General features: G+C 42.9%; 1 protein-coding gene across 1 annotated transcript in view; it reads right to left on the bottom strand.

The window, feature by feature from the left end:
* Window positions 1-490: 490 nt before the first annotated feature.
* Window positions 491-11,283, bottom strand: part of YPEL2 (yippee like 2) — a 54,990-nt gene continuing 44,197 nt past the window's right edge. The window contains exons 3-5 of the mRNA XM_006924891.3: window positions 6,136-6,179; window positions 5,026-5,134; window positions 491-1,154 (exon numbers count right to left, since the gene is read on the bottom strand). Coding sequence (XP_006924953.1) covers window positions 1,065-1,154; window positions 5,026-5,134; window positions 6,136-6,179 — 243 coding nt within the window. The 3' untranslated portion in view covers window positions 491-1,064. The remainder of the gene's footprint in view (window positions 1,155-5,025; window positions 5,135-6,135; window positions 6,180-11,283) is intronic.

Genomic DNA, 11,283 nt, shown 5'->3' with positions numbered 1-11,283 from the left:
TAATGGTTCAAACCTGAACTACTCCCAGCACTGCCCCATCCCCCAGCCCTTCCTTGCTACAATGCTCCTCTCTTATTAAGGGGTCAGGGGAAAAGGTCAGACAGTCAGAAATGCTAAGTGTTTCTACTTTTTTTTTTTCCTGGCCCAATATCTGAGCCATTTCTGCAGAAGCTCCCAAACTGTAGCCCCCTTTGTTCCCTGTTCTCCTCGATTACTGATTTTACTTGGTTCCTGGTCAAAGCCTATGGGGTATTTGGATCTTGCACCCATCGCAAGTGGTCCCCTCTCCCTTCACCTACGGTGGCTGAAGAGGCAGAGGATTACGCAGAGGAGCAGTGAGAGATCAGTCATCAAAACCCATCTGGGCTTTTCCCCAAGTCACTCACTGCTACCAAGATACCTCCCAACTCGGCCCAGGAAGACCAGGCCGCTGCCCTGCCAGCTAGAATTAGGGCCACTTCTTGTGCTCACATGCTAACCTGGCACATCCGGTGTCAGGAACAGAAGCTTCTGATCAGAGAGAATACAGTCATGAGGTATTTTTTTTTTTTTCTCTTTGTCCTTTTAGACAAGTCGGTTATTTCAAGCCTAAGTTACTAGGTCTCCAGGAGCAGCACAATTTTGTTCCTACCTCTACAAGTCCCCTGCCCACCCCCGGAACTGTCAAGGTTCCCCCTTTCCCCTCTTCCTCACACCCCCGTGCTGTGCCACTGCTCTCCTGACAACAGGCCATCAGGCAGCTCTCGCACAGGCCCTCGGGCCCTGGTCAAGGTGGGCTGCCGCCACGCGGTCACACATCTGTTCCTTTTGTTGTTTTGTTTTCAGCCAACACTAGAACAGAGAGAAGCCAGGATCAACTCACAAACAGATACAAAGCAAAGAGACAGAGAGACAGTGATTTAGAGGCCGGTCACCAGAAAGACGGCGTCAGGGTGGGAGAATGCCCCAGATGGCAAGGCCCCTTAATGGATGGAACCAAGTGTTCAGTCACTCTCTCACGCTTGGGTAGAATGTTCAGTTGGATGGCATTCACGTGGACACTGGGTTGGGTGGATGTGCTCCGATCAGTCCCATCCATTGTCCTTGATCATGTGTGCTAGCTCGATGATGTATTTTCCTTCTTTATATTTCTGGCTGCTTTCAAAGGCATGTTCCTAGGAAACACAAAGAGAAGAGAGAAGATACTGGATGGCCAAAGACAAGCAGGTGACTTTTGTAACACAGGAGCAAAGCTGGGGCCGATGACAGACAGCATTGGGACCACTTAAGTTTTGTCCCAGCTTGACCCAGACGCATTGAGAGAATTCCCACCATCAAGCATGCTATGTCCCTTTCCATTAATTATAGCACTGAGGCAACACCAGGACTTTCTCCATATTTTGAATTGAATTTAAGTATTTTGAACTTAAATATTCTAAGTATTTTGTCAATCTTTACAGTGGAATTTCTTTAGGATCGTTGCTCATTCAAGTCTTTGCCTAAATGTCATCATCTCAAGAAGGTCTTTCCCAACGACTCCACTTAAAACCACAACTTCCACTGTAGCAACCCCTCTCCCCTTTCCTTGCTTAATCTTCACAGCACTTACCACTTTCAAACATACAGTATAACTTGCATATCTATTTTGTGTTGTGCCTCCTACTACTACAATATAAACTTCACAGAAGGCAGAGATTTTCGTTTGGCTTGTTCACTGCTGGATCCCTAGTGTCTAGAAGACTGCGTGGCACATAAAAGGTCTGCAATAATTAACTGCTGAATGAATGAATGCATATGCATATCTTTTGTCTTAAGGGAACTTGGTTTCTGATGCTACCCAGAAATCTGCTCTATGGACGTAACCATAAAGTTTGTGTGTCATAATTTTAAACTGTACTTCATTAAGCTTAGAGAAAAGACACTCAGAGAGAGAAACAAAGTATTGTGAGGCCAAACAGGTCTTCTTTTCATTTCTTATCTTGTAGTTTCTATGTCAGATGTGTTAAGTCTGTTTTTCCTTCACTGCCTTTCTCTAGGGAGACAGGAGCTATATTAACTCCAGGCTGAAGAATCTGTCAGCCCTCAAGGCCCACCCAGCTGCAGGGCCTCCAGAGGGAAAGCTCAAAACAAAGCACCTGGCAGGTTACCATCCTAAACCTGCAGCACTGTGGACTTTCCCAGCTTATATAGAAGCCCCAGAGAAAGATGTCCTAAATAGGCGTAGGATCAAAGGGCTATTTTATTTGCAGACAGAGATACATAAAAACATCTCGGTGTATCACCAGTGCCATGAGATGGCTAAGCGCGAAGTACAGAAGCAGTAGACATCAGCCCTTCCTCCCGAGTGCCCATATCAGTAAGTGCCCATATCAGTAAGTGCCGATAGGTTCTGGGGCAGCGTTTATAGGAACTGTATCTTCTGTTCTAGAGCTCAAGGGCTTTGGGTTTCAGAACAAGAGTTCATACTTGAGTGTCTTCTTGAGAGAGGAAACATTCCACATATGGGGAAGGGAGGGGCACTGAGGGAGAACGTGCAAACACACCACACACATACAAGAGCTGTGGGCTCAGCAATAATTTCCCTGACACTTCATTATTCTCCAGCTCTGTGTGTGTGTGTGTGTGTGTGTGTGTGTGTGTGTGTGTGTGTGTGTGAGAGAAGTACACCCGAAAGAGAGAGAGAGATGGAGGAAGGGAGGGAGGGAGGGAGGGAGGGAAGGAGAGAGGTGTACATAGCAAAGAATGTGGTTCAGGAAAAAGACCTACTGTTGCACAGTAGTGTGTTCAGGGTAGAAGAGAGGAAAAATAACAAAACTAGGAAAGTTAGAGTGCATCTCTATTAAACAAACATGCAAACAAAAAACAAAAGCAAAACAAGTCAACAGCCCCCAAGCCATAGGACATTTGCAAAATGTTACAACTGCACTCCAATGGACAGAGTACTACATCTGGAGCCTACGACACCCCAGACTGAACCCCATTTCTGCTTCCTACTCCCAGAGGCATCACTTAACCATTTACAATTTACAAAATTAAAAACTTTCTTTTCGCAAAATTGGGATAATTATAAATTCTTCACAGGATTATTATGAAGGTCTGAAGAAATAATGGAATGAAAGATTGGAGCACTGGGCCTGGCACAGAAGAGGTGTTCAAAGATAAATATTTTGGGGAAACAGATGTTCTCTATTGTCCTGTGAATATCATTATATGTTAATATGTTAAAACTGTTCTGTTTACCTGTGGCTTTGCCCCCTGGTGTCATGACTGTGAACACCCGAGGGTAAGGACTAGCTCTCTTCACCTTTGGATGTGACACAAAGGCTTTCAATAAAGCTTGTCAAAAGAGTAAATCATTTTACCTAAAGTCAAGAACAAACCCAACTAATTCAGATTTATCTCCTGCCTATAATTCAGCACATGCTCAAAGGAATAAGATAACCAAGAGGCTGGGAAATAGAGAAAAGGCAGAACATTTCTGGATCATCAAAACCAGAATTATGGCCACAGATCACCCAGAGGCGGCCAGTGGCCATACCGAGGGGGCAGAATGGCCAAGATCGGTTTTTCCCACAGGGAACAGCCAAAGCAAACATAGGGAGCTCTGGCTAAACCATCTTGGCATCATGAAACACAACGTCTAGGTTTTCTTTCTAGTCCTAAACATTCAAGGGCAACGTAGAAGATGGACTCTAAAGGCTGTGCTGCTCCGTTGCAAACTCCACCTGCAGCGGTTTTTAAGACCTGCACATTTTTGAACTTTATTTAAATGAAAGCATACTTTTATGCCTGGCTTCCATTGCTCAACATCTTTTTTTTAAACAGACTTCATATTTTTAGAGCAGTTTTAGGTTCACAGCAAAAAGGAGCAGAAGGCACAGAGATTTCCCCTGTACTCCCTGCTCCCACACAGATAACCTCCCCCACTATCAAAACCTTACAGAGTGGTACATTAGTTAAAATCAACAAACCGACACTGGCACAGCATTATCACTATGCCAGCAGTTTTGACCACTCTTATATGATCCTTCTGAAGCTAACTAATTCAGGGCATGCGAGCCAGCCCCACACTGACCCGAGGCAACTGACAGGACAGGTAATTTGAGGCATTTTACATGGAACACACTGCCCTCCCAGAGACAGAAAGATTCATTTTTCAATATCCCCACAATGACCGAGAGGGCAGAGAAAAGCACTGTGAAAAGATCTGCCAATAATAATAACGGCAACAACAATAGTACAAGTTTATTTTCACCGAACATGTATACCTCCTCCCACCCTGGCAAAGGACTGCTCACTCTCCGAGGTACCAAAAAGATGTGAAAAACATTTGTTTAGTTAAAGAATGAATGAATGAATGTCCAGCTGGGAAAGTCCAGCCATGACTATATCCAACAGTGAACCATACAAGGAGAGTGGCCATATAGGCAGAGCCGCTGAATTACTTATTAATCATGTTTGGTGATGCATAGCATAGTGCCCAGGATACTATGCGGGCATTTATTGGAGCATTAAAGCATGGGCTCTGTAATCAGGCCGCACTACCTGGACTCCTGTCCTGGTTTGGCTATGTAATGGCTAGGTGACGGTGCACACACTATTAGCCTCCCTAAGCCTCAGTTTCTTCATAAAATAGGGATTAAAATATGACTATGCTCTAGGGATGCTGTGGAGACTAAATAAAATAATGCATGCCTGAAATATAGTAAGCTGTCAGGAAATGCTACGTTATTATCATTTATTAAATTAAAAAGTAAAGGGGTGTGTGTGTGTGTGTGTGTGTGTGTGTGTGTGTGTGTGTGTCTGTCTGTCTGTCTGTCTCAGGGCCAGGTGTGAAGGAATGAGTAGGAAGAGGGGACTATCAGGGAAAAGGGAAGAATGAGTGTGGCAAAAAGGAGTGTGCTAGGAACTGCTCTTTGAGCTCAGTTTCCTGTCCTGGCCTAAGACAATCCCACAAGGCCAAAGAAAGCTTCCTTCTAATGTGAGGCTCTCAGGGACCCCCTTCATGGCCCCCTCCCCACCAATGTGAGACTCCTCAGTACTTACATATTTCCAGCCCAGGGTGGTTTTGCAGTTCTCGCAGTAAATGTCTGCGACTGCATGCAGTCCTGTTAGCAACACTCGCTCTTCTGCAGGCCCGCAGCCCACGTTAACTCTAAGCCAAGGGACAGAAAGAGAGAGAGCGAGGGTCGTTAGTCACATGCTTATCAAGCTGAGCCTCTAGCAAAAAATTAACCGAACATGGCTGCCTCAAGGGAAGCCAACACCGACAAGGACATCGTCTATAACTGAAATCAATAACAACTCCCAAAAGGTGGAAAATCTTTGTTGAAGTGAATTTTCAGTCCGCAAGTTCTGATTCAATGGGTCTACTAAAAAGGTCTTTATGGTTGAGATTTTGCTTAGAATTTTTGTAATAAATGCTTTTAATCTTGTGATTTAAGGGGACAAACTGACAACCACATTGTGAAGTCCCTAGCCATGAGCACAGGTTTTCAGAGCTTACTGAGGACTGAATGCAGCCAGCTGTCAAACATGATGGCTCAGCCTTGTCCCGATCACAAGGATGAGTGAGCCCTGGGTATCAAGTATACTATGCTCCTCTCCACAGAGCACACATTATCTCAAGCTGAACACACTAGATTTCCATTTTCACAGCCCATCGGGCTTGTGTGACCTTTACCTTCCTTTCTCAGGTCAGAGGCTATAAATGATGTGCCCAGTTAACAACTGAGGGCTGGGACAGACTGTGTATCTGCAGAAGAGGATGAAGACTCTTCCCTAACTGGGCCTTCCCTCCAGCCTTAGGTCTTTCAGCAGATGTTGGTGTCTTCCGTTCACCCCCTTTCTCTTCCCTAATGACATATCTCAGACCTGGTTATAAGACCTCATCCTGAGGCTCTCTCAGAAGCACTTCAGCTTCTTCCCTATGAGACCACACACAGCCCTGTGATGTACCTACTGGGGGTAGAGAATATATTATTTATAGCCAAATATGCTGCCAAAGAAAAATAACTGTGGAGAGTAACACTACACAGGTTTTTACTGTGGCAGAGAGGGTAGGGTCCATTTTTTAATTATCATTGAGTGTTGCTTTCCTCCCCCACCCCTGAAAATTTTCACCGAACACTGGATGTACTATTCAGAGACACTCACACTGAGTTAAAGAGGTATGCTCGTCCTTGACTTCCTTGGAACGACTGAAATGCAAGAAAACAAATCAATAGTTAGATGTCCATTTCATCCACCCATTCGGAAGACCAGCCCCAAATCACAGCAATCATGACCTTCTAGGATTGACACAGCAAAAAGGGAGCAGTGAGCCAGTTAACGGTCCAGCTGGCAGATGGCATGGCAGGAGGAGGAGAAAGCAAAATAAACAGAGCTACAGCGCGTGAGAAGATAGAAAAACCTAAACTCTGCAATATCATTAAAAACTTCTTCGCTCCTCACATCGTCTGATATAATGAATCCACCTGAGATAACTAATCCCTATTGGTCTTTCCTAGACCCACTTCATTTCAGCCATTCACACTGGCCACAGCTTTCCTCAGGTTGGCTAGGAAACCAGTGCCAGCACCTTTGCTCGCCCCCTCAGTCCAACCCTGCAGAAGACAGTAGAGAATCCCCGAGATAGGATTAAACCACCTAGCAGAGCTTCTCACTTGTCTTCCCTTCTTGTAGATCCTAACTGCCAGACAGTTACAATCCTCCAAAGCGGGAGCTCTCTTTTTGAGGTGTAAACAACTTGAACTCGAGATCACAGGAATGCTAATTATGCAACAATCCCATTTTAAATTTCTAGCTTAAATATGAGCTTCCTTCTTCCAGCTGAAAGATGGCAGGGAACAGGAGAAACAGGAGCCAGCATTTGCCATGTAATTTGGCGTCTACTTCCACTAACTCAGGCCCTATCCGTGTCTCTCTCCTCTGGTTACACTGAAATGTCTGGCTGACATGAGCCAGCCGTGTTCTGCATTGCTGCCTGCATTTTTAATGTTGTCTGACAGTTGTGCCCTGAATTAAACATCCTAGTCTTCTCTGAAAACCACTCAAAAAACAAAACAAATAAAGGGTTCTCCCATGGCCTTTTATTCAGTGGCTGGGGAAATCTGAGGGTGACTGTTTAACAGATGACCAGAGGGTAGGAGAGAACCAGACAGGACACAGATCACTGAACATGAGACAGTCATTGTCAGAAGCACTGGACTTTTAGGGATCAGTGCCACCAGGCAGAGAGAAAGGCAAAATTCCTGAATTGTAGAAAACTGCCTTTGGGGTAGCTGGATTGTTGGTTGCCTCCAACACACAAATGCACCAGGAGCCTTTGCTCCCAGGTGTAGCTCCAGATGTTCCTCAGCTGCTGCTCAATCCTAAACCAGCTCTCTTTTCCTTTGGGTTTTGAAGCATCCCTGAGGCACTCCCAGACTAGAATTGAGCATAAATATGAGTGTCACAGCCTCAAAAATTGGGACCTGAAGTCCATGCCAGATGTTTGGATAAGGCATTGTCCCAGAGACACAGAGTATAGCTTTGACCAATCTGACAGCTCCACTTTGGAGCACAGAGACACCCAAGCACTGCCATGGTAGCAAAAGCTTCCCCATCTGGCCCCACCAACCTCTGCACTCTCTTCTCTTGCTACTTTCCCACTGTGCCCTTTGTTTCAGTTGGGCCAAACTACATGCAGTTCCTGGAACTTGCATTTCACCAGCTTTGCCCACTATGTTCCCTCAGATAGGGAGGCTCTTTCACCTGACCAATCCTAAGTCTCGACCTGGCTTCCTCTCCTTCGTCAGGCCTTCCCCGACTTCTCCAGAAAGAGGCACCGATTGGCACCTGGGTCCTGGACTCCTCTTGTTCCCAGTCTGTTCATTCTTTATTTGATTTTAAGAAGGAATTTGGACCAGTTGACTTCTAAGTCCAGCTCCAAAATTATATCCTCTTATGATTCCATGGCCCTATCTTATGAATAATTGGGAGTGTCATCCTCTAAGAAACTTTTATCAAGACCCTTAAGTTCAGAGCTTAGAAAAAGGTGGCTCTGAAAAAACAAATTTCAGAAAAATGACAAAATGAATCAACTTAACTTCACCATTTGTGACAGGAAAAGTCACTTATTTCTCAAACACTCACAGATCATCTCCTATCTGCTGGCACAACTGGGAATGCAGGGAGAGAGGCAGCATTGCAAGACTTTTCAAGGCAGTGGTATCCCCAGAAGGGACACAAAGACAATCCCCCAGGGTAGGGATCTACCCTGTGCGCGTCTATATCATGTGTGTACAAGGGGCTCTCATTGTGTGTGTGTGTGTGTGTGTGTTTGGGGGGTACCCTTCTGCCTTTGCTTTCAATATATCGTGAATACCACTGTTTTTGTGATATGGGATGTCAATAATGAGACTGATCTTATAAAAACCAGGGTCTTTAAACCGTAGGGTCCTTGCAATGTACCACAAAGATGTTCATTTACATCAAAGTACTTAAAGATGTAAAGATAACTATATGTTTTCTTTGGCAAAAAGATGAGCATATGGGATGTCAATAATGAGACTGATCTTATAAAAGATGAGTATTCCAAACTAGCTGGCTTTTGTGGTAAAAAGTAGCCAACGGTAGTAGGCTACTTTGCAATATTTTCCAAAAATAAACACACTAAATCTGTCCCGTCAAAGTAAAGGGACATGAAAATATAACTCTTTTCAAAAGAAAGGTGTACTATAAAGAGAACTGGGAATGAAAATATAACTCTTTTCAAAAGAAAGGTGTACTATAAAGAGAACTGGTATTTTTGCAATATTTTAATTTTATATGATCTTTGCAGTTTAAAATTGAGACACCTGTACAAAAATTCAAAATGGATGACATTTAGAAGAAAATGCAGAAGAAAACCTTTGTGACCTTATATTAGAAAAGATTTCTTAGATCCTATACCAGAAACATAATTTGTATTTAAAAAACTGCTAAATTGAACTTCAGGACTTGTATCTAGAATATGTAAAGAATTCTCAAAACTCAACAATAAGAAAACAAAAACCAAATTTTAAAATGGGCAAAAGATATGAACAGACTTCACCACAGATAAATAGATGGCAAAAAAAGACCCATGAAAAGATGCTCAACATCACTATTCGTTAGGGGAAATGCAAATTAAAAACACAATGAGATATTACCACACACCTATCAGAATTTTTTTTTTTTTAACTGACAAAACCAGGTGCTGTCAAGGGAACTCTCCTACATGACAATATGCCACAGCCACTTTGGATGAGTGTTTGGCAGTTTCATTTAGCCAAGTGAAATGAAAACAAAACACTTTGTTTACACAAAACCTGTATGAGAATGTCTTTAGCAGCTTTATTCATAATTGTCCCAAACTGGAAACAACCTAAATGTCTCTCAATTGGTGAATGAATAAACAAATGGGTATATCCATATAATAGCACTCTGTAATAAAAAGGAACAAACTATTGTTATACATAACGACATGGATAAATCTGAATGGAATGTATTCAGCTAAGTAGATCAGTGCTTGCCAAAGGTTATGGGTAAGGGGAGAATTTTGACTATAAAGGGGTAAAAGGGTGATGGAACTGTTCTGTTATCTTGATTGTGGGGGTGGTTACAGGACTATGTATTTGTCAAAACTCATAGGACTGTATACCAAAGAGTGAATTTCACTGTGTAAAACTAAAAATAAATTTTTAAAAATCCAATAAAAAACTTAAAAATAAGCCATCTCTAAAATTTCCTGTATCTGAACTCCTATATTTATTCAATTAGGAAATGTAAACAGTTTCCTAATCTATTTAAAAGTATAGTGAATTTCACTGTGTAAAACTAAAAATAAATTTTTAAAAATCCAATAAAAAACTTAAAAATAAGCCATCTCTAAAATTTCCTGTATCTGTATACTGAACTCCTATATTTATTCAATTAGGAATTGTAAACAGCTTCCTAATCTATTTAAAAGTATTCCAAACAAAGAGTTTCAGAGGGATTTGAAGGCTTGTTAAAAACCACTTCTCTGAAAATTTGCAAAGAGCAACTGCAAAGTTCAGCAAAAACCTGTGTGTACTTGGTGGATGGTTTGAAAACTGGGATCATGATTTTTTGTAAGCACAAAGATACTCATGTTCCCTTTGAATCTACCTTTCTTTGTAGAGAAGTTTTCAGTGAGGGAAACTGTTAAAATGAATTACTGAAATGCATTCTCCTAAGAACACACGTTTGAATTACTGGATCAGAAAGTGACAAGAAAGGGTTTTGTTTTGTTTTTCAAAGAGCACATTCAATGACATATACCTTCAATAAAATAAGATTAAAAACAAGTTTATAATTGTTTTATTTTTCTTCTATCCTTTAAAATTACATAATTAAAATTTCCTTATGTTTATAATATACATAGTGTATAGAAGCACACACATGCTATTTATAAGTATGTATGTATTAGGAGCACATGCTCAAACATTATACTGATAGGGCTGTGGATTTTTAAAGTTTGGAGGCCACTTTAAAAATCTGAGGGTTCCAGGGCAGGGCCTAAGAGTACCTTTCCCTAGCCTGACATGGATTAGAATTCCTAGAAAGTGGAGGTAGGGGAGGACACATGGTAGAGAAGAGACATGCCAGTCAGGCCCAGAGGCACCTTGCAGGGCCACCACGTTTCCTCCAGGCCTGTTCTACGAGAGTGTGCTGGCAGAGGCCCACACACTCTTCAAAGAGAGCCGAACCTAGGCGAGGCTCTTAGTGGCAGTGTCCACACAGGTACCTCCTGAGAAACAGTGCCTATGAAATTATTTCCTCAGCCTGGCACTCAGAAGCAGCTAAATTTCCTGGGGCAGAATTCTGAGAACTCTTTCACCATGGCTTCCACAGTGGGGCCCTGCCAAGTCAATAGTTACGATGGAAAAAACAGCGAGCGAGAACAACAGGCATCTTGCAAATAGACACAGACAAGAATAGCCCCGGCTGGGCCACTGTATCCTGTGGGGCCCAGCCCAGCCCAGCCCAGCCCAGCCTGGCGCAACCAGGCATGCCTGGCACCCCCTTGAGCAAGGGTGGTACCAAAGGTGGGGAGACTGAAAGGAGGTTAAGGAAGCAATTAGAATGAAGCAAATAGAATCTCAGACCAGGAGATTCCAAACAGACTGTCAGACACATTTGTTTGCTGTCATTACTGCCAGGCAACAAGGCAACTCTTTTCCATGTTGTGTGTCAACCAAGGCTGGTGTTCAGGGCTCCAGGAAAGGATTTTCTTTTTTTTTTTTAATCACACAAAACTTTTCTTCTGTCCTTTAAACG

The sequence above is a fragment of the Pteropus alecto genome, unplaced genomic scaffold (assembly GCF_000325575.1).
Source record: "Pteropus alecto unplaced genomic scaffold, ASM32557v1 scaffold98, whole genome shotgun sequence".
Classification (NCBI taxonomy): Eukaryota; Metazoa; Chordata; class Mammalia; order Chiroptera; family Pteropodidae; genus Pteropus; species Pteropus alecto.
The sequence above is the reverse complement of the archived record's forward strand: the minus strand, read 5'-3'. Positions and strand labels throughout refer to the sequence as shown.